The 23,899-nt window shown below is 37.2% G+C and overlaps 1 protein-coding gene across 1 annotated transcript; it reads left to right on the top strand.

Annotated features, from left to right (window-relative positions):
- The first annotated feature begins 3,296 nt into the window (after nucleotides 1-3,296).
- On the top strand, nucleotides 3,297-23,495 carry LOC101970873 (HLA class II histocompatibility antigen, DRB1 beta chain). Its single transcript, XM_078018533.1, has 4 exons — nucleotides 3,297-3,319; nucleotides 6,687-6,847; nucleotides 20,924-21,187; nucleotides 23,190-23,495. The coding sequence occupies exons 1-4, from the start codon at nucleotides 3,297-3,299 to the stop codon at nucleotides 23,477-23,479; spliced, it is 738 nt and encodes a 245-aa protein (XP_077874659.1). The 3' UTR covers nucleotides 23,480-23,495.
- Nucleotides 23,496-23,899: the final 404 nt, after the last annotated feature.

Below are 23,899 nucleotides of genomic sequence, written 5' to 3' on the forward strand. Positions count from 1 at the left end.
TCCAAGCAGGTATCCTTTCAGGATTGGATCATTTCTAACTCACTTTGTGAATCATTTGAAACTGCAGGAGTATAAAATTAGGAGAATATATTTCTACATGAATAGCAATTGACTTTTTTTCAAATAAATGTGTAAGTGTGAGCATTTGAGAAATTGTAAGTGGGTATAGATATTGGCTCATTACATTTGCTGAAAGATCCAGTGGGAGAGTGGTTACTTATCCAGCAATTGCCATCAATTTAAACAGTCGTGTGTTTCTCATTTTCCTTTCAACCATGGAGGAAGTATCCTGGGGCTTTATTGGCCTATGGCATAAATTTGGTTTGCACAGGGGGTAAAAATTGGAGAACTTTTAGAGGCCATAACATTTAGGGCCTCTTGTGGGATAGTTGCTTGGTTAGTGGCTTAAGTTATCTTATTTCTTTTACTTTCTTCTTTCTGGGCCAATGAGTGACCCTTTACTTTAATGAAAGGTAGAGCTCCTGGAGCCTTACCACCATCCAAAAGGTAAAGAACAAGCATTTTATCTTTTATTTGTTGAAAAATAAAAGTTAAAAATTCTGGGGCTGGGTCTGTAGCTCAGTTTTAAAGCACTTGCCTTGCATGTGTGAGGCACTGGGTTTGATCCTCAGCACCACATCTACAACTAAACCATTTATATGTGTTAAAAATTCTCTCAGCGTCCAGAATGTAGCAGTCATGCCCTACCACAAAGGCAAGTCCTCTGTGGATAAACATTGGCAGTTTTTTTAGCTAGGAGTTATGCTTTGGTGAGATGGTGGAGTTTGTCTCATGCAGTTAAGGCCTCAAAAGAGGCTCAGGTGATAATATCATCAAGGGAGACTGGCATATCCAACTTGGTAGTGACTCATTGGTCCTCTGAGATCAGAACTATTTGCAAACAGTTATAGTTTGTATTATATGAGTAGGTTTCTTGTAGATCTATTTATTGTCTGAGAATTTGTGATCTAGTTATGTCATAAGAAACGTCATTTTCCAGGGAAGAAAAGAAAATGGCAAGGTTGATCCGATTAAATTGGGTGATGGTAAATTCAGATGAGGAGAAGAAGAGGATCTCAGAGAAGGTGATAAGCAGAGAGGGCTGGGCATAGTGAGAGTTCAGGAGGGCTCTCACAGTAAAGAATATAGATGGTGAGGGAAGATCCCATGACATTCTTCTCTGTGGCTTTAATAAGAATGGAGTTGGTAGCAATCACCTTTAGATAGGGAGAGAATCACTGGCTCACTCGGGTTAGTTACTGACTGTTATGCCCTAGTGACCTGTTCTGTCCTCCATGGGATTGAGTAAGGATTCTTAGGGCATTTCCTTTCCAATTTTAAATGAACACATGAAAAGGGAGATGGTAATTGGGTTGTTCCAAGTGCCATCTAAGTTCAACTGTTTTTTGTTTTTTTATCCTTGATGGATGCTTTTCCATCAAGGGTTCATTAGAGGGTCCAGGAGAGAAATTTTTCCAATAAATTATGAAGGGCTCAGGACCACAAAAAGAAGTTTGGCAGCAGCTCTCTAAGATACCTGCAAATCCTAAAATTCCTCTATGTTAGGTTCCCTTTGTTGTAACAAATACCTGAGATAAAACAATTCAAAAAGAGGAAAGAATTGTTTGGGCTCATAATTTTGGAGATTTTAGTCCATGTTTAGTTGGCCCATTGCTTTTGGACCTGCATGAGGCATTCCATCGTGGTGAGAGCACCGTGTAGAGGAAGCTGCTTACCTCATAGCAGTTGTGAAGTAAAGACATAGAGGAAAGGGCTAGGAACCCTATCATGGGAATGTTCCCAGTGACCTTACTTCTTCTGATTTGCCTCCACTTCCTATAGGTTCTACATCTCCTAATAGCACTATAGCTGGTGACCAATCCCTTAACTTATGGGCCTGTGTGGGACATTTATCCAAACCATAGTATTCTTGGAGTTGAATTTTATTGTAGGAACAAGGGAAAGCTAAAATGTCTAGGAAGCATGACAGGCCAATTCACTCCTTGGATGTCAAGAGGCAAACCAAACCCTTGACAGAAGTCTAGCAGAATTGTTATTTTTTCCTTTGAAACTTTAAGCCCTCTAAATCAGATTATGAAGTAAGTGAATGTGTCAGTCAGGTAAGTTTCTTAGAAGGAAGAATATAAAAGCAAATAATGGGGTGGGGAGATCCCATGGGAATGAAAGGGAGATCAGCAGAGTAGAGGAAGGAGATTGGAGGAGAGGGAAGAGGGACAGTAAAAGGGAAAAAATGAAGAATAAAATCAAATTATGCTGTGTACATATATGCATATAACACAGTGAATGCCACTGTTATGCATATCTATAAAGCACCAATTAAAATGATAAATAAATAAAAATAAGCCTAGTAGAGTAGAAGAAGGGAAACAGGGGGTTGGAGGAAGGAAGGGGAAGGGAATTACTGGGGACTGAAATGAAGTAAATTACATACCATGCATGTATGATTATGTCCAAATGAATGACACTATTATGTATAACCATAATACTCTAATAAAATGATTTTTAAAAAACCAGATAATCTATAAATTGGGGTAGGGTCAAAGGATAGAGGAAGTAGACATTAGCTAGATCAGCATGAAAAATAGGTAAGTGAGGCTTTCAGTATACCCTTGGGGAAGGAGGGAAGGACTATCCAAGAATATTGTGGGCCATTCCAGATGAAGGCAAAGAGGCAGCTACTGTCAAGCTGTATTGATACACTGAAGAAAGCATTGCAGAAATTAATATCTTCAAAATATTTGCTATTAGGGGAAATATTGAACAGCAAGCTATGAGGGTCAGGAACCACTTAGTATTGAGGGAAAATAACTATGTTCTTAATAATGTTGATATCCTGCACAAATATCCATCCTTTCCATTAGATTTGCAAATATGTTGGATGGAGAATTGCAAGGGTTGGTGCAGGAAATGACAAGTTTCTTATGTATAAAGTTATCCACTAAGGATTGTATGTCAGCCAAGGACTCAGGATTTAATAAGCATTGCTTGCCTTGGGAAGAGCTTATTATGATCCATCTGTATTTTAGTTGTCGATGCTAAAAAGAGTATGCCCAACATTAAGATTGTTATGTGGCCAGAGGCTTTCAGGCAATTCCTTGAGGATAGGATGAGTACTGTTAAAAGATTACAGGGTAGCTGAACATCTGGGTAGGGGCTAGTTTTATAAGGCCAGAGTCTTATCATGAGATGAATTCTAGTGTCATTTTCCCTTTTGGGAGAAAGAGATATGGGACTGATATATTTCCAGAAAATCCATCTCCAAACCACATATGGGTATGGATGGGAAGAGTAAGGAACAGTAAGTGCACAAGAGAGAACCTAACTTGATGGAAGCGAGTAGGGATTTGGAACTTCTATACATTTGTTAGCACTCCCCACCAACTGGATAAATTCAGAAACTTGAGAATGGGAAGGTAAAAGTGTGTTGGAATTAAGGATGAATAGATTCAGCCCCATTGTCAGCTAGAGCTCTGACTAACTTATCCCCAAGTTTAATATCTAATTCTATTAGTTTTTTGGTTTTAAGTAGGGGGAATATTCTCTGAATGTCCCTGGAACAGCACTAATTTTGTTGAACAGAAGGGGGATGTAGCTTTATGAAAGTTTAATAAGTTTGTATTCTTAAATACAAACAGAGTTTTGTAACCACTGTTTGTATTTAAGACAGTCCTATTAAAAATTACCTGTAAGCACCAAAAAGGGCAGCATCGATCTGAGATGCAGGGGTGTTTGGGTGGCCCTCTATGCTTTTGGTCATTAGAGAGCCTTTAGTTGGGTGGTTCTTTCCATGAAATCTAAGGCTCTGTAACTCTAGATTCTTTTTCTAGGTTCTTTGACAGCTAGGTGGCTAGGGAAGCTATTTCATGGGTACAGTCTGCTGCCCAACTGATATAATGTTTGATTCAGGTGCTGAGAGTCTCAAGAAAGTTTAGCTATAAAGATCAAGTTAAAGAAGTTTGTTGAAAGGTTTGTGTTATGATTTAGGTATGAGATGTTCCCCAAAAACTCATATCTGTGAGACAATGCAAGAAAATATAGAGATGAAATGATTGAGTTTCTACCTAATCAGTGCATAAATAAATAATCCCTTGATAGGGATTAACTAGATGGTAACTGTAGGCAGGTAGGTTGTGGCTGAAGGAGGTGGGTCCCTGGGTCACACCTTTGGGTATATATTTTGTCCTTGTTGAGCAAAGCGCTCTCAACTTCCTGGTGCCAAGTCCCTAGTTGCTTTCCTCTGCCACATCCTTCTGCCATGATATTCTGCCTCACCTCAAGCCCTGAGAAATGGCATCAGCCTTCTATGGACTGAGACCTCTGAAACCATGAGATACAAATAAAAAGTAAACAAATAAACTTTTCCTCCTCTATAATTGTTATTGTCAGGTCTTCTCATGACAGTAGCATAAAAAGAAAAAAAATCTGACTAAAACAGTTTATCAAATCTACCACAATAATCAAGAACTGACTTGTCCTTTTTTGAGTGCAAATCTAATGGTTTTGCGATGCACCTGGTGGGGGCAAAATCAAAGGAGTGCCCCTTACTAGGCTGTTGCTGTTCTTTGTGTCTTGTCGGTTCCTAGTCTGTCAGCTACTTAAGAAACACTAAGGGGACTTTCCCATCCACAGCTGACACACATGCCTGGCCATGTGGTTAAATTGGTAACGATCTAAAAATCCAGGTTAGTAAGTGCTAGTGATCAGGCTAAAACATCAGTCAAGGTCAAGAGAATGGTTTGGGGGTTTAGAAAATCTTTGACTCTGGCTAAAATTTCTACTTTAGTCTGAGGAATGTAGGCAACATGTCTGCTTCAATTTCCTGTCATTTAAATGTTAAAGGGGGCTCCTAGGTAAGAACTAGAGGAATAGAAGTGGGAAGCATGGGGAGGTGAAGAAGGGAGGTTCAGAGAGTATGGAAGGGGGAGTGAGGGGAGTGGTAGATGGAGGGAAAGAGGCAGATGATTGACAGGAAGAGACAGTGGTGGCAGCATTTGCCATGGAGGCACCCTTAATGTGATTTCTGTTATTGCAAGTACTAGTTACTTACTCTAATTTACTGATCTCTTCCTTTAATTTGTAATTATTAACCTTGAGAAAGGTAGCAAAAGATTATTGGGCTCATTTAGAAATTTTGAAATACCAATCAAAGAACATGCTTTCTCTGAAAGGCTCGGTATTGTCTCTGTTGTACTAAAGTCAGCACATAGACACATTTTAGAGTTGTGAAAGTCCCAGGCAAAGTTTGTGTTATCTTGAGTTTTCTGGTTCCAGAGATTTAGCCAGCTACAGTTTCCTGAACCATAAATATTAGTTAAAAAGCCAGATGGAAAACCAGGAGTGATCTTATCAACAGAAAAAGGTAAGAACATGGGTTTCTTATTTGTACTCACCTAATGAGGCCTATCAGATGAAATTAAACTTAATGAAATTATTCCTTGTATTTCAAATCCTCTTTTCACTATGCAGTTCTTCCAACTCAAAGCAGGAAAAAAGAATAAATGCATCTTACTATCTAATTAGGGGTGGAAGAGATACAGTGTGTCATCAAAATGAAAGAATGTTGGCACTTGAACCCCTTCTTACTTTCCAGAATCTCCACAATGATCAATTCCTGAAAACTTGAATTTGTTCTTTACGACCAAATTACTTTTCCAAGCATCTTTTATGTACTGGGCTCTCTTCAGGACTCAGAGAATTCTATTTCAATAACATGGAAAGGCCCTGACTCTCTTGTCTCATCTAATGATAGAGAAGAAGCTTTATAAAGAAGAAAACTTCACAGAGTAATAAGTGCTCTGGAAAAAAAAAAGACATCAGGGTGATGGGACAGAGAAACAGGATTCATCCACTTCAGCTCAAGTGTCTAGGGGGCCCTCCCAAAGAAGGGGGCATTTAGCTGAGAAGAGAAGAAGCCTGCCAAGTGTTCCAGGGAGAGGGAACAGGGGAAAGGCTGAATTGTGGGAAGACATATGCTGTGTTTGAGGGAAACAAAGAAGGCTAGAGTGGCTGAAGTATGGTGAGCAAGGTGTGCCCTTGGGGAAAGCAGGAGGCACAGGGTGGGGAGGAAGGGACAGGAAGTGAGCAGCCCTTTCATGTTACATCCTGATGGCCAGCTAGAAATTCCAGTTTATTTAAACAGATATGAAAAGCCACAGAGAGGTTTGAGGAGATTTAATTTAAAATTCTTTTTAAAAATAATTGCAGCTTCCATGAAGAGATGGTATTGTTGGGGCTCACACATGGAGACAGGGAAACTGCTTAGGAGCACAGAGGAATTCTCCAGTGAAAGCAAGCTTGTGGCTTCATGGAGTGCAGTTGTGGTGAAGACTGTGATGAAGGTCAAGTGGACAGTCTGGGTAAATTGTAGCATAAGTGTTAATGGTTTAAGCAAAGACCACAGTGTAGGAAATCAAACTTGTCCCTAGGATTTTGTCTTAATGGTGGTGCTACCTACTGAGATAGGGAAGACTGAAAGAAGATGGGATTTCAAGTGTGGGGTTAGAATAAAGGTTTCATTCAAGTTAAGCCTGCCATGATTTTTTTTGGATTTTATGTGGAGCTACCAAGAAGTTAGTAGAAGGTAAGACACTGCAGTTCAGGATGAGACCTAGGCTACAGGGATATTTTTTAGTGTCATCAACACATGTTCTCTGTTAAAATTCCAGAAACGTGGAAGAGGTTACACGAGGAGAGAGACTGTCAGTAGAAAACAAGAAGACAGGGCTAGCAACTGGTACCAAAAAGAGGACCAGTGATGTTGTAGCGAATGTGATGCATGGAAGCCAGAAAGTAGACTTTACTCAAGGGGAGAGTGTGGCCAGTGGGGGTGAGACACCAGAGGAAGTAAAGGGACAACATGACAGAAAAGCAAGCTCTGGATGGGTTGGACTTGACCTTTGCAGTCAGTAGAGAATCCAAGGTGGAAACTGGATTTAACTTTTTGAAGAGAGAGTTGGAGCTGAACACATGAGGCTGGAGTAGAGATGACTGTTCCCAGTGGATGGTCTCAGGGAAGGATTGTGCCCTGGCACCTTAGAGTCAGCTAGACCTAAAGAAACAGAGTAAAGATTCCAAATGGAAGTGAGAGGACTTGAGAACCAGACAGAGATGGTGAATCCTTAGCAAGGAAGCACTGAAGGTCTCTTGGCAGCACTGACTGATTATAAAAAAAATAAAATATTTGCACGGCCAATTTTTGTTAGCAATTTAGAAATTGCTAGTTATCACACTATCGATAAGAATGGATTGATGAAAAACATAATCTGGTCTCTGTCATTATGGAGTCTTGTAGCATTTTGCAGGCCTATTATACATTTTAGCATGTCATTCCAGTAGTTATTCCATCATATATACAGCAATTAAAACTCTGGAATATATAATATAGAGTTTATCTATGGAATCTAAAACTCACGTGTATAAGTAACTTGACCAGTATCACATAGTTAGTGCTAAAACCCAGGTTACACTGCAGATCAGTCTATGCAGAAGACCCCTCTCTTCTGTCTCAGCACATTTATCATGTGTTGGGTTCATATATGGTGCATGACTCTAAATACACCAAAGTTTCTGCCCTTACATGCTCAAAGTGGTGATTAGTGATAAAATTGATGAAAAACAATTGCCAAATCATGTTGAGGTATTGGTTGTTCTACGAAGTTAAGAATACAAAAGTCTATGAGTTTGCTTTCATGGGGACTATAAAAATAAAATGGTAATAAATATTTTATCACGTGAACAGCACTAGGGAGAGTTTGTAATTAATGTAACACTTAACAATGTTTCTGTAAGGAACATGTCATTATTAAATCCATTTTAGAGGTAAATAAAAAGGACAATAGATGTTAAAAATTGACCCAAGTGGAAAAGTGCATTTTGAGATTCACATTTTCTGATTCTAGAGACTGAGTTTTTAATCACCATTAGTGAACAGTACCTAAGTGGGGTCTGAATTATTGATAAAGTTTCTCATGTTTGTATGGACCTAAATATGTCTTAGGATGAGAGAAAATTCAATCCCTGAAAGCTCTCATATTTACAAGAAATTTTAATTCATTTTGCATTTGTAATTGAAAAGTTCGACATGGGTTCATATTATGTGCAGGCACTCATGAGCATGTGTTGATGAAAACAAAGCATTTTTAATTCCATTTCTTCTTCTTTGGCTAAGATTTCCAGATAAAATACAGGATGCTCAGTTAAGTATGTATTTCTGATAAATAATAATAATTAAACTGAGCAAATATAAACTGACCATTTGTATCACCTAACCTTGCCAACCCTAAGTTGGGCACATGATCACACAGACATAATGAGAATGTGAACTAATAGTGTTAACCACAGTTAACAGTGATATGGACAGGTAACAATGAACAGAATTTCACTCTTTTACCTTTATCATCTGTCAAGAAGGTACTTAGAGAATTTGTGAGTATAGAGAATTTGTTGCATAGACCTGTGTGATCCTGAATTCACTCCTGAATACCTTCATTCTCCAGAGCAAAAGAAGCTCTGTGAAGGTCACTCCAAGTCTAGAAATCTACTCATTTCTTGTAAACTGTTTACATGAGCTTAGCAACTTCTCAGTTTCTCTCCTTCATGAAGACTTGATTATAAACCTAAGAGTACTATGCCTGGCCAAACCTGGTAATTGTAGGAGTATTGGCATCTGGAGATTGAAAGTTAGAACACAAGCCATTGAAACCATTAATAGGAAGGAAATGTCTTGTCTACTGTGGGCAAGTAGTGGACCAGTGGCAGAGACAACAGGGGAGAAGATGATATGAAGTATAAGTTAATATGGCTTGTGACTGGCTCACAAGGCAAAGAAATCTGCTAAATGATTGCAAGTTTAATTTCTGAGTAACTGCAGTATTGTATTTGTAAACCAAAATATTTTTCAATTTATATATGTATGTATATATATATATATATGTTTGTGTGTGTATATATATATATACATACATATACATATATATATATATGTATCATTTCAGTTATACGTATCTACATATAAATTTTACATATATAAATGTGTAGTTTTTATACACACACAACTTCTGTACTCAAAAGTAAAGAAATGAAAGGACTAAAAATTCAGGTATAAACTTGAGTTAAATTAGCAGTTTCTACATAAAACATGTGCACTAACTACCCTGTGATGATAATGTGTTAAAGAGACAACAACTTTAGTCATTACAATGAGGAAGGGGAAGTTTACAAGAAGGCTGATTAATATGGTTGAAAGCTACATTGAAAGCTATTATTGAAAGGTTGACTGAAAATAATAGACTGTATTTATCAATTTGAGGTTACTATTAATCCTTAAATAAGATGGAGAGTTACAGGGAAGTTTGACAGAAAGCAGAAAATATGAACTTAATTGTATTCAAAGAAATTATTTAAGATTTTTTATTGACATATATTTATAATCAAATCAGTGTAAAACATTTCTTTCTCTTGAAGCACTAATTATTCTTATGTGTTGGCAATTTTATACTTTTCTAGTCATTTTGAAATATATCATAAATTGTTTTGACCCTACGGTGCTACAGAAAAACCAGAACTAATTCCTAAATATGTCATAGATTCTTTTAATCAGTAGTTACTCTACTGTAGTATAGGAAAACCAGAATTAACTCATCCTCTCCAATTGTTTTGGGGCCCCTTGCTGAACTTCTTTCTACATGCTTTTTTGACCACTTTTCAATTTCACTCTTCTTGACTTATTAGTTTCCTCCAATAGGTAGAACATGTGGTATTTGTTTCCTCTGTGTATGGCTTATTTCCCTTCACACAATGACCTCTGGTTCCATGCAGGTTACTGAAAATGATAGGATTTCATTCTTTTTAAAGATTGAGTAATATTCCATTGTGTATATATTCTATATTTTCTTTATCTATTCATACACTGGTGGGCATCTAGGTTGATTCCATATTTTGGCTACTGTGAATAGTACTGCTCTAAGAGTGCAAGGATCTTTTTGATAAAGTAATTTCATCCCCTTTAAATGTGTATATACATTAGTGGGGTTTCTGGATCATACAGTAGTACTAATTTCAGTTTCTTGAGGAATCTTCACTCTGGTTTCCATAATGGCTGTACTGATTTACTTTCCCACCAACACAGTCTATGGGTTTCCCTTTGTCCACATTCTCTCCAGCATTTGTTATCTTTTGTCCTTTTGATTGTAGCCAGTCTTACTGGGGCAATTGTGGTTTCCATATGCATTTCCATGATGATTAGTGACACTGAGATTTTTTATATACTTATTGGCCATTTCAATGTCTTCTTTTGAGAAGTGTCTATTTAGTTGTTTAGCCCATTTTAAAATTGGATTATTAGGGTTTTATGGTTTTGGGTTTTTCTTTTTCTTTTCTTTTTGGTCTTCAGTTTTTTTAATTCCTTATGTATTCTAGATATTAATCCTTTATCAGATAAATAGTTTGCAAATGTTTTCTCCCCTTTTATTGGTTGTCTCTTAGTTTTATTGATTATCTCCTTTGCTGTGCAGAAGCTTCTTAGTTTGATATAATCCCATTTCTCTATTTTTATTCTTGTCGCTTTTGCCTTTGATATCCTATGCTACACCAATGTCCTAAAGTATTTCCTCTGTGTTTTCTTGTAGCAATGTCATAGTTTCAGGCATTACATTTAGGTTTTGGACCCATCTTGAGATGATTTCTGTGAACAGTGAGAAGAAGCAATCTAGTTTCATTCTTCTACATATATATGTGTATGTATATAATTTTGCCAGCACTGTTTTCTGAAGACAAAGTATTTACCCCACTTGTCAAAAAAACATTAGTTGGTTCTCTGAATGTGGATTAATATCTGTGCTCTCTACTCTGTTCCATTAGTTAATGCGTCTATTATTATGCCAGTAGCTTTTTGTTGGTTTGTTTGTTTTGTTTTGTTTTCTTGGTTGTTTTTTTCAATGGGGGTTACAATAAATCCATATATGTGTTTTGAAGTCAGGGTTGGTGAATGCCTGTAGCTTTGGTTTTGGTTGTTATTGTTGCTCAGGATCACTTTGAGTATTCTGGGTCTTTTGTGGTTCCTTATAAATTCTAGGACTTTAAAAAAAACTCCATGAAGAGAGTCTTTGGTATTTGATGGAAAGTACCTTGAATCTATAGATTGCTTTGGGTAGTATCAATTTAATACAGATTCTTCTGATCCATGAACAAGGTTAGCTTTACTTTTTTGTTTGCTCTCTATAATTTCTTTCATTAGTTTTATAATTGTCTTAGAACCCCTTTTCTTCCTTGATTATATTTATTCCTAAATATTAGTCTTTGTAGCTATTTCGAGTGGGTTTGCTTAATCAAGCTTATTATTGGTATACAAAATGCTAATGTTTAGCTGGACACAGTAGTGTATGCCTGCAATCCCATCTACCAAGAAGACTGAGGCAGGAGAATTGCAAGTTTGAGGGCAGTCTAGGGCAATCTCAAAACAGAAAGGGCTGGGATTATACTTCAGTGTACAGTGCTTGCCTAGCATGTGAAAGGCCCTTGTTTTAATCTCCAGTACTAAAATCAATCAATCAGTCAATCAATGAATCATTAAATCAATCTACTGTTTCTTACATATGGATTTTGTATCCTGCAACTTGAGTGAATTCATTTATCGGTTCTAACAATTTTGTCATGGATTATTAGGTTTCTCTATGTATAAAATCGTGTCATCTGCAAACATTTATCACTTAACTTCTTTCTTTCCAATTTGAATGTCCTCTTTAAAAAAATTTCTATTGCTAAATTGCTTTTGCAATAATATATTAAATAAGAGTGGTTGATCTGGACATCCTTGTCTTGTTCCTGATCTTAGAAGAAATGGTTTCAACTTTTCCTCATTTGGTATGATTTTGCTATGGGTTCTCCAAATATAGCCTTTAGTATTTTGAGGTTTGTTTCTTCTCTACCTAATTTATTGAGAGTTTTCCTCAGGAAGGGATGCTGAATCTTATAAAATTCTCTTTCCATCTATTCAAATGATTATGTGGATTCTTCCCTTCATTCTGTTCACATGTTTTATCATAATTATTAATTTGTGAATATTGAACCCTAGTGTTATAGTTTAGATATGAGATGTCTCTCAAAGCTCATGAGTGAGACAATACTAGAATATTCAGAGGTGAAATGATTGGGTTATGAAAGCCCTAACCTAATTGGTGCATTAATCCACTTGAATGGATTAACTGGGTGGTAACTCTAGGCAGGTCGAGTATGGCTGGAGGAGATGGGATACTGGGGCTACCTTTGGGGTATATATTTTGTCTCTGGTGAGCAGGACTCTCTTGGTTTCCTGGTTGGCATATTTCAAGCTGATTTCCTCCACCATGCCCTTCTGCCATGATGTTCTGCCTCACCTGGGGATCAGAGCAATGAAATCAGCTATCTGTAGACTGATTCTTCTGAAACCAAGAGCATCAAATAAGCCTTTCCTCCTATAAAATTATTCTTGTTAGGTCCTTTGCTCACAGTGGTGAAAAAGTTGACAAAAACATCTGGGATGAATTCGCTTAATAAAGATGTTTGATATTTTTACATGCTGTTAAATTTAGTTTGCTAGTATTGCATTTATGTTCATTAGATATCCAAGTCTATAGTTTCTCTCTCTCATACCATTGTCTACTTTCGGTATCAGGATAATGCTGGCCTCATAAAAAATGTTTGACATTTTCTTACATTTACACTTTTTGTAATAGTTTAAGAATTGGAATTAGTTTTTTTAAGAGTTTTGCAGGATTAAACAGTAAAACTATTAAATCCTGCACTTTTTTTAGATGGGAGATTTTTATCTCATTAAATCTTATTACTCAGTATTGGTCTGTTTAGATTTTCCATGTATTCTGATTCAATTTTAATAGATTGTATATGTTCATGAATTTAAGCATTTCTTCTAGGTTTTCTATTTATAATTCTTCATAGTAGTTTCTGTAGATACTTTATAATTCTGCCTTTTTATTTCTGATTTTATTTATTTATTTGATAATTTCCTGATTTTTCTTGTTTTGTCTAGTTGGAGGTTTATCGATTTTATTTATCTTTTCAAAACACCAGCTCTTTGTTTCTTTGATCTTTTGTATTATTATTTTAGTTTTGATCATATTTACTTATGCTCTGATTTTATTTTATTTCTTTTCTTCTATTGATTTGCGGTTTGGTTTGTTCTTGGTTTTCTAAGTTCATGAGCTTCATTGTTAGGTTATTTGAGATCTTTCTTTCTTTTTTTCTTATGTATGCATGTTGTGCAATAATCTTCCCTCTCAGTACTGCTTTTGCTGCATCCCATAGATTACATTATCATTTTATTTGTTTCTAGAAATTTTTTACTTTCCTTTTAATTTCTTCAGTTTCCCATTGATCATTTAGGAGCATACTATTCAATTTCCATGTATTTTTATAATTTTCATTTTTCTTCTTGTTATTGATTGTAGATTTACTCCATTATGGTCTGAGAAGATACATGACATGATTTCAATTCTTCTAAGTTTATTGAGGCTTGATTCATAGACTAGCAAAGAATCTATCCTGGAGATTGTTCCAAAGGCTGATGAGAATAATCCATACTCTAGTACTATTGGATGAAATGTTCTGTAAATGATTTGTAGGTCCATTTGCCCTATAGTATGGTTCAAATCAGAGGTTTCATTGTTTATTTTCTGTCTGGATGATTGAGGAGAATGGGGATGTTGAATACCCCAACTGTTATTATATTAGAATCAATATCTCCATTTAGATCCCATGTGGGATCCCATGTTAGATGCATATACATTTGCAATCTTCTTGCCAAATCAATCTTGTTATTAATGCATAAAGACTTTCTTTGTCTAGTTTTACAGCTTTTGGCTTAAAGTCTGCTTTACTTATTCACTATTGGTTTTCATTTCTGTGATATATCTTGATATATCTTTTGATAACCCTTTAATTTTAATCCATGTGCATCTTCACCAGTGAAGAGAGTTTCTTGTAGGTAGCATGTAATTGGGCCTTCCTCTAAATTGATTCAGCCAGTCTATGTCTTTTGATTGAAGAATTTAATCCATTTACACTCAAGGTTATTGTTGATAGGTACGGACTTCTTGATGTTACCTCATTAATTGCATTTTGTTTGTTTTGTATTTTTGTTGTTTTCTCTTTCACATATCTTATTTATTTTGTGATTTGGTGATTCTCTGTCTTACTAATGTTTGATTCTCTTTAACTTTCATGGATCTGTTTTACTAGTGAGTTTTTTATATTTATGTTTTCCTAATGGAAGTTAGCATTCTTTAGTTTTTTGTATAGCACTCCCTTAGATATTCCTTGAAGGACTGGTCTGGTGGTGATGAGTTCCCTCAGTTTCTACTTATTTGAGAAAGATTATATTTCTTCATTTTTGAAGGATAATTTTGTTTGGTGTAGTAATATGGTCAACAGGTTTGTTTTGCTTTGTTTCTTTCAGTACTTTGAATATTCCATCTTATTCTATTCTGGCCGATAAAGTTTCTGTTGAGAAATATTCTATGAGTCTAATAGGCATTATTTTATATGTAATTTGATGCTTTGCTCTTATCATTTTTAAGATTCTCTCTTTACCGTATACATTTTTGATGGTCAGGGGCAGTACTAAGGGTTGAATCTAGGGGTGCTTAACAACTGAGCCACATCTCTAGCTCTTTTTGTATTTTATTTAGAGACAGAATCTCACTAAGTTGCCTAGTGCCTCACTAAATTGCTGAGGCTAGCCTTGAACTCACCATCGTCTTTCCTCAACCTCCTAAACTACTGGGATTACAGGCATGCGCCAGCTTATCTAGCAGTGCCTCATACTTTTATTAAAATATGCCCTGGTGAAGATCTGGTCTGGTTTAATCTAGTTGGGGTCCATTGAGGTTTTAGCTGGATGTTCATATTTGGAAAGCTTGGGGCTATTATTTTATGAAAAAGATTTTCAAAATCTGTTTTCATTTTTTATAATTCCCATAGTGCAAATATTTGTTTGCTTTATGGTGTCACATAATTCTCATAGAATTTCTTACTTACAATGTTGCCTTCTTTCTAAGGATGTACACACCAGCCATAATCCTCCCTCTCTGTCAGAGAGCTGAGTTTAAAATTGCCATTTGTTTTGTTCTTTTTATTAGATTGCCTTTCTGACTCTCCATGGTGCTTAAGTTTCCCATCACTGATTTCTATGGTTCTCTCTCAATCACTCTCCTTGAAATACAATTTTTTTCTTTATTGAACTGGATTATCTGTAGCAGAGGCACACACACAGGTCAACTGTATTCTGATATATTGGTTATTATCTATCCAGGGTTTTTAAAATGAAGTATATATAGTGGTTGAACACTAAAACGTGTAGATTTTCAAATTTCTTTTTTTTAATATTTATTTTTTAGTTCTCGGCGGACACAACATCTTTGTATGTGGTGCTGAGGATCGAACCCTGGCCGCACGCATGCCAGGCAAGTGAGCTACCACTTGAGCCACATCCCCAGCCCAGATTTTCAAATTTCTAAAACTTGGTCTTGGCCTGTCATTAAATATATGACTATGGAAAAGTGACATAACTTGTCTATGTTTTAGTAACTTCAATTGTAAAATAAGGATGATAATATCTTGTTTACAGAGTTGTTTTGAGGATTAACAGAGATGATATGTGTAAAGCATTAGGAACAGTGCCTGCCACACTGTACTTACGTCCATGCCAGTTATTATCATTCTATCCATCCATAGGTCCCAGGGACACTGTGTCCAAAGCAGTTCTCAAATCCCATCTGTGTGCCAGGTTACTGCCCTTGTCCTAGATACTGTCATCTTCTACTTGGATTATTCAAGTAGAAGCCTCCAAACTCATCTCTTCACTTCCCCTTTGCCCTTTTTCTGTATCAAAATCAACCTTTATTCTGTCATCAATCAGCAGAGTCTCAAAGCATATACAGAGCCACATTTCCATTTCTGAAATTCTTAGAGTTAGATGTGCTTTAGAAATTGGGGTTTGGGATTTTAGAATGTTAACCAATCCATTTCCAATTAATTAAAGAACACTCTCTGAGGCACAAAGGGCAATGACCTGTAATTAAACACACCAATATTTCCACATCCCAATCTATGTACAACAATGATTATGGCATAAAGATGATAAATACTATTCTAGTTACTTTTTCTTAAGAAAATGTGAAGCAATCTTCAAACTTATGATTCACATTAAGCTAAATATAAGTTAATAAATAACCATGCCTGTTATATCTGATGTTATGTCTAGGCTCAGAAACCTAGAAATGAAATCATTTTATGATTTCAGTGAAAAGGATTCACAAGAGAGAAAGCAGCACTCTTCAGGATACCATTTGAAGACTCTTTCCAGTGATTCACTTGTGTCTATAAGGAAACTCTCCAAGAAACCACAATTATCTCTGGTTTCATGGTAGATGTTTGGGGCTACTAGCTAACTGGTCCCCTATTCTCATCATATCACTTTTGGGAAACTCCACCTGTGGCTCTCACTGTCTCCACTACCATGCTTCCACCACTTAGGTCATGCCCCAAAATGCTCAGTTTTGTTTCTTTTTGTGTCAGCTTACTTTGGCTTATTTGGATTTTTATCTTGTAAACTTTTATCATACATGATATTCATATGATTTCCTTCCCATTTAAATATTAATATATAGGAGTAGAAGGGGGTCTTTCCAGAGGTAGAAGAGACCTTTACCCAGGCCTTTCAGACTCTTGACAACATCACAGAAAAAAACTTAATAACATAACAGGTTTCAGCAAGGAGAGGAAGAAATTTATTAGAAAATCAGAGGTGAAAGTATGCATTCCCAGAGAAGGATATGGGCAATCTCAAGAGCAAGATACATAGCCAGAGCTTAAGGTAGGGTTTGTTTTTATTAGGGTAAAAAATTAGGTAGAATATGTATGACCCAATGGTGCTGGATTTCCCTCACGGCTGGGGAATACTGAGCAAGATCGTGTTTCCCCATTAGGGTTCTGGTCTGTTATGTAGGTTTCAGCTGATGGCCATGTCTCCTGGTCACTCAGGTGATCAGTCAAACCTTAGCTCCAACCCTCATGAGATTAATAGAATATTTTTTATTGAGGTCATGTTCCTGTTTCACTATATTTCAGAAAGTTTTGGGGGAACTGAGACATTACAAATTAATTTATAGGATGTTGAATAGGCTCATACATTTTGACCCTTTATATTCTTAGATCCCTTTTGTCCTGTTCAAGAAACATTCACAAATTGCCCATTCCACATTTCAACAGGAATGTTTCTCCTCTAGATATTCAGTTTTCTGTCTGTATTCTTAAACTCATATCTCAAAAGGGCATTATAGTTGACAAAATCTTCATCTGCTGATTCATTTGCAATCATAGGCACAGTCCCTAGTCTGTGACAAACATTTGTTAAAGTTGATTTTTCATTTATTAACTTCATAATAAACTCTTAGTAACTGTCTTCTTTCAGAAAGCTGTGGATTCTAAGCCTCTTTAAGCTGCATTAAACACAGAGTTCAAAAACTATTCTTGCCTCCTCTTTTTAAAATACTAAATAAGTATCATTACAGCATAAATGTATCATTTTAAATTTTTAGTAGCACATTATAGTTATATATAATAATGGGGTTAGTTTTGACATAATCATACGTACATGGAATATACTTTGCTCCACTGCAGTCCCTAGTACTTCCCCTTTACGTCCTCTCCTCCCTCCCCTGACCCTCTTCTCTACTCTACTGATCTTCCTTCTATTTATTTACATTTTTTAAAAAATTAGTGCTTTATAGACATACATAGAGGTGAAATTCACTGTGGTATAGTCATATGTGTACATAGCATAGTTCAGTCAGTTTTGTTCTGCTGCATTCCTCCCTTTTGCTATCCCTCTCTCCCTCCCTGTCAGTCCCTTTCCTCAGCTTGCTCTACTGCTCTCCCTTTACATGGGATGCCACCCTACTTTTTTAAAAAAGGTATCTTAGTCATAATATTTCAATACAGGTATAATACTGGGAAGATTAAAAATCCTAACTTCAATATTTGCAAGAAGTTTAGGAATGTAGTATTTACTGCAGTTTTGCAGATAATAGGGCTTTACAATTTTCTCATAGCCCAATAGTCTATAAAAAAAAAAAAAGTTTAAGCCATGGATACAAAGTGGCTGTTGAACCACTTAGAAAACTTCTCTCTGGTTGTCTGTTTTCTTTTCTTCTTTTCTTTTCTTCTAATAGTGCAGAAATAAAATATGCCTTCCAAACTTCCTGGATTAGGGCTTTTTTCAGTCACTGCCCATTTTGCTTGAGGTAAACATTATCACATGCAAGGATAGTTTGGTTAGAATCTGTAATAGCTCTAACACTCTCTTGTTGGGCATTATGAATGGTTTTAGGAATGTGATTCTAGTATTTGGTTATTTTTCCAGCCAAACAAATTTGTTCATTGCCAAGGCTTATGTTTAATCGGACATTTTTCAATTTAGTTCAAAGCTTCTTCATAATGTCCATTAGCTTTTCAACTAGGGGATTTTCAGATGCTTTACACCACTAAAGTTCACCTAGGGACAGTTTTACATCCAACACCTCACTGCCAGGCCCCACCAGGAGACATGTGAGAAATTACCTGAATCAAAATGTCAGAGGTGCTGGGATGGTGGCACATACCTATAATCCCAGCGGCTCAGGAGGAAAAGGAAAGAGGACCACAAGTCTCAGCAGCTGCCTGAATTGAAGAGAGGAGCTGGGTTCAAAAGAGCTGGCTGCTACACTAAACTAAGAAAACAGCAAGGAAATCACGAAACACACGAATGTGAGTTTCTAAGAAGGAGGGTTCTGTGATCCTAAGGATCAGGTCCCGTCTGGACAGCACTGGAGAGCAAGAGAGACAGCACACCCTGAACCTATCTATTTATTAGGGAAAAAACATTCAATAGAGTATTCCACCCAAATAAAACAAGAGATAGTAGGGTTTCAAAAGGTGGAGTCTTGCTTTGTGATGTCTTGGGTCAGTAGATTATCTGATTGACATCTTGGCAAGTCACATCCATCTCAGGTACTGTGGGAGAGAAAAGGCACATTTACTGTGCACAGCCCAATCAGTGCAATGCCAGACCAGTCCCCTCATATTGCTCAAATGCCCATAACTCACACACACAGCTCAAGGATGGCAAGATACACACAAGTTCAAAGCCAGCATCAGCAAAAGAGGATGCTAAGCAACTCAGTGAGACCCTGTCTCTAAATAAAGTACAAAACAGTGCTGGGGATGTGGCTCAGGGTTGAGTGCCCTTGAGTTCAATCTCGGGTAAAACTGCACCCCCCACCCCCACCCCCCGCCAAAAAATATAAATGGTGTTAAGGTCGAAAACATTAGTTTACATTGTGCTATTTCTAAGAATTCTGTTTATGTGACACTTAAACATTCCTCTTCCAATTCAGTTCTTTGTGGTTTGTTTTAGCTTGTTTCATTACAAAGCAAACAAACAAAAGCTTTACAGTTGCATCAATTCACCACTTTCTTCTTGAATCCATTTGGTCAATACAAGTTCAAGATCTTTATTTTTTCATTTTTTCTTTATACAATGTTTTTCAATATTTCATCAGTTCTTTGTCCTCCTGATGTCTGTTAACTTTCAGCAACTCTCCTTTATAAGGCATAAATACTGATGACTGCTACAAATATTTTTCAGTAATATTCATCAAAATTAACCAGTTAATCCATATTCTGTACTATAAATGATATCAGATTATTGCATTCATTTGTCTTACTTTTAACTACAGTTTTAAAATGTTTTCTGAGTTCAATTAAATATAAAAAACCAAAAAATTATATATACATTTGTATGTATACACATGTACATACATACTACATTTGTGTTTCTATGTATTGAAACTACAGAAGTACATGTGATTGATTGACTCTTAAAGCTCTGAGACACATCTTTACCTTTACTTCATCAGGTCAGATTTGACAAGTGAATTTTGCATCACATTAAAAAAAAGTCTTGTTTTCTGAGCTCCCTGCATCTGGAAATTCAGAAAAGAGATTGTGGACCTGTATTAGAGTTTGATTTTAGTCTCCTTAAGCCTCTTTAGTGTTTTGCCTTTGCTTAGCATAAATCCCAAATCCTGATACCCACTATAGGCTCTTAAGTGTGCAGTTCCCCATGATTTCTCCAGTCTGTCTTCTACCTTCCTGGTCTCCCTCTAGGTGCTTCGGTGCCTTGTGTCTTCCAGTTTCCTGAAGCTCATCTGTTCTTTCAAGCTTTCTCACATGATTATTACCTTTACCTGACAGGTACTTTCCCTTTTCCCCAGAACATACACATATGCCACATTCTTCATCTGGTTCAAATCACATCTTTTTTTTTTTTTTTTTTTTTACTTGAAAAGAATTTCTTTTCCAGAACCCTATTGTCATTTAGATCTTTTTGCTAATCTCTGATAAAAGAAATTTAAAATTTTCTTCTGACATTTCTAATATCTGAAAAGCTGCTGCTGAATTAATCTCCAGGGGTGGAGGGGCTTTGTCTGTTTTTCTGTCTTTGGAGTCCCAGGTGCAGCAGACCATCTGGGTTTATAAAATGTCAGAGATGGTATTTCATAAAGAGAGGGTAAAAAGCTATAGGCATGAGAGATGGGAACAGAGTGTCTTTAGGTGGATGCCCAGCACCAAGGAGAGGCATTATAGATGGCATGAGATTAGAGGTGTGACCCCACCACTTCTGGTTCTCTGTCTCAGATGAAAGATGAACCCCTGGGTGCTGATACTTGGGGGTGGGGGGCAGGTGCGAGTCAATCAGGGGTCTCCTGGTGCCCTCAACCATCTTCCTCCCCACCCAGCACATTGCTTTTGCCTTTAATGTCAGTGTCCTCCCAGCAAGTCCTCAGACTGATTTTTCCTATCCTCACAGCACGGTTCCTGCAGCAGATGAAAGCTGAGTGTCATTTTTTCAATGGGACAGAGCGGGTGTGGCATGTGACCAGATACATCTTTAACCAGGAGGAAATCCTGCTCTTTGACAGTGATGTGGGGGAATTCCGGGCAGTTAGCGAGCTGGGGCAGCCCATAGCTGAGTACTTGAACAGCCAGAAGGACATCTTGGACAATTACCGCGCCGCTGTGGACAGGTGCAGAAACAACTACGCACTTGTTATCCTAATGTCACAGCGGAGAGGTGAGTAATGGGCTGGATTCACCAGGCAGGTGGAGGAAGGGTGTGTGGGGAGAGAGGGTCGGAGACCTCTGAAGCATCTCTGGTCTTTCTGAGGTTTCCATTAGGTCAAAACTTCCTATTTTTGACTTGTTTGTTTATTAGCACAGATATTTTTACATAATTGAAATGATTATGAAATAGGCTTTTAGATTATAATTTGGTTCCTTAACATATTGATGTTAACTATTTTTATGTAATGCTAATAGCACTTAAGTAGTGACAGTTTTCTTTGTATAATAGAGCAGTTTACCTCTCATTCTCCATTAGATTTTATCCATATTGCCAAATACTTAGTTTAAAATGTATACCTTCATATTTTTAATTTCAATTTTTTATTTCTAAATTCTTGGACATTTTTTCACATTTATTGGCCCATTGTTGTCTGCTCTGATAATTATCTAATGTTTATTACCTCTGGGGTCCTATTGTTTTTCTCAGTGTTTGATGGGGTCTGTATGCAAGAAGATTGTTAACACTTCATTGATATTTGCTTTAGCATTTGTTTCAATTTCTGGCTTTATATTTTGATTCTTTTTATTGTTTTCTATGCTAATAATTTAAACATTTTTATTTAATGAATTTTTCTGCACCAATGTTATTATTAGCCAACCATTCTTAAATCTATCATTTTGTAGTATTGAGAAATATTTCCACAAGGTGTCTTCTTTTATAAAAATGCATGATTGAGATTGGTTATGTCAGGGATTATCTCAGGCACTTAACACATGTTAATGTCTAGGCCCCAAGCATCAGCTAGAAAGAGAGATTATAAATAATCTAATCCCATGCCATCTATACTGCCTCTCCTTGGTGCTGGGCATCTACCCAAAAGACACTCTGTTCCCACATATAATAAAATAATAACAATTCTAATAGTAGGTGTGCTTGATTTGCAAAAGAGAGAAGTTCATTCTCAGAGTGTCAATATATCAATTTTAAAAGGAATGACTTTCCCTGCTGTTTTTCCTCTCCTTGGGACTCAAGAGTATCACTTTTGTCTGTCCTTGCTTCTCAGGGTGGAGCCCTCTCTGAGGTATTTTAAGAGGTGAGTCCATCGAGGTAGCATGGATAGGCTCCATCCAAATACCTTTGTCATATTTTTTTCAAAGTAAACAAGGATAATAAACACCTAATATATTGAAGGTATTTTACATAGTTTAGATACATTAATGCTTAAAGTGTCAATATCCTCTTTTAAGGGGCGAACTGAGGCACAAGGAAATGTACCCCCCCCCAAAAAAAATCAACCAGTAAGAGGCAAAATCCAACCCAGGTGTGGTGGTATACGCTTGTAATCCCAGAAGCTCGGGAGGCTGAGGCAGGAGGATTGTGAGCTCAAAGCCAGCCTTAGCAGTTTAGTAAAGACCTAAGCAACTTAGTGAGACCCTGTCTCTAAATAAAATATAAAAGGGGGTGGGGGTCTGGGGATGTGGTTCAGTGGTTAAGTGTCCCTGGGTTCAATCCTGGTACAAAAAAAAAAAAAAAGAGACAAAATCTGGATTTAAACCCAAGCAGTTCAGAAATCACACTTTTAATTAATGCCCTATATATCTGGTAAACATTTAATTCAATAATGAATATTTTTTCAAGCTATGACAAAGCTATGCATATTTTCCCCAAATCTCTCAAACTAATGGGCTCTTGCTATAAGGATTCAATTCAAGGTACATGGACTGGGGATGTGGCTCAAGTGGTAGCACGCTCGCCTGGCATGCGTGCGGCCCGGGTTCGATCCTCAGCACCACATACAAACAAAGATGTTGTGTCCACCGAAAACTAAAAAATAAAAAATATTAAAATTCTCTCTCTCTCTCTTTAAAAAAAAATTCAAGGCACATGACACTGTTAGGCCCATGGAGACCTGCCATACTTGAGCCTGGAGTTGAAGGGAGACAGAAAGGCAGCCAACCAAGGAGAATGACTCTGCCTTCCTGACATATTCTCTCCACATTTTCTCCCTCAGTTAAGCCGAAGGTGACTGTGTATCCCACAAAGACACTGCCCCTACAGCACCACAATCTCCTGGTCTGTGCAGTGAGTGGCTTCTACCCAGGCCACATTGAAGTCAGGTGGTTCCGGAATGGCCAGGAGGAGCAGTCTGGGGTCGTGTCCACAGGCCTGATCCAGAATGGAGACTGGACCTTCCAGATGCTGGTGATGCTGGAAACAGTTCCTCAGAGTGGAGAGGTCTACACCTGCCAGGTGGAGCACCCAAGCCTGACGAGCCCTGTCACAGTGGAATGGAGTGAGTGAGAAGCTTCCTGAACTTATAAATCTTTACCCACCAAGAATTCGACTTGGCTAACCTCTGAGTATAGGTTCCTCTTCTCCCTCTACCATAATTTCATTTGCTGGATGTTCTCCTTTCTGGTAACATAGGGTCATGGGGAGTAGTCCTGTGATAGTTTCTACAAACACATATATGCCCTAGGGAAACCATTATGCCCAGTAGTTCAAAGAGATGTTGTAAGTATTTTGAACCTTTCCATAATATCATAGTTTATTGTCACTATGTGGATTCAGCTTGACATGACCACAGCCATCTTGAATGGTACCACCATGATAGCCCCAGAGTAATCCTAGTTGGTTTTTCCTGCGTAATTTTCTAGCAAACTATAAATAGACAAACCATTAGAATGGTATGCACAGGTTTACAACCAGACACTGGAACCA

The sequence above is a fragment of the Ictidomys tridecemlineatus genome, chromosome 8 (assembly GCF_052094955.1).
Source record: "Ictidomys tridecemlineatus isolate mIctTri1 chromosome 8, mIctTri1.hap1, whole genome shotgun sequence".
NCBI lineage: Eukaryota > Metazoa > Chordata > Mammalia > Rodentia > Sciuridae > Ictidomys > Ictidomys tridecemlineatus.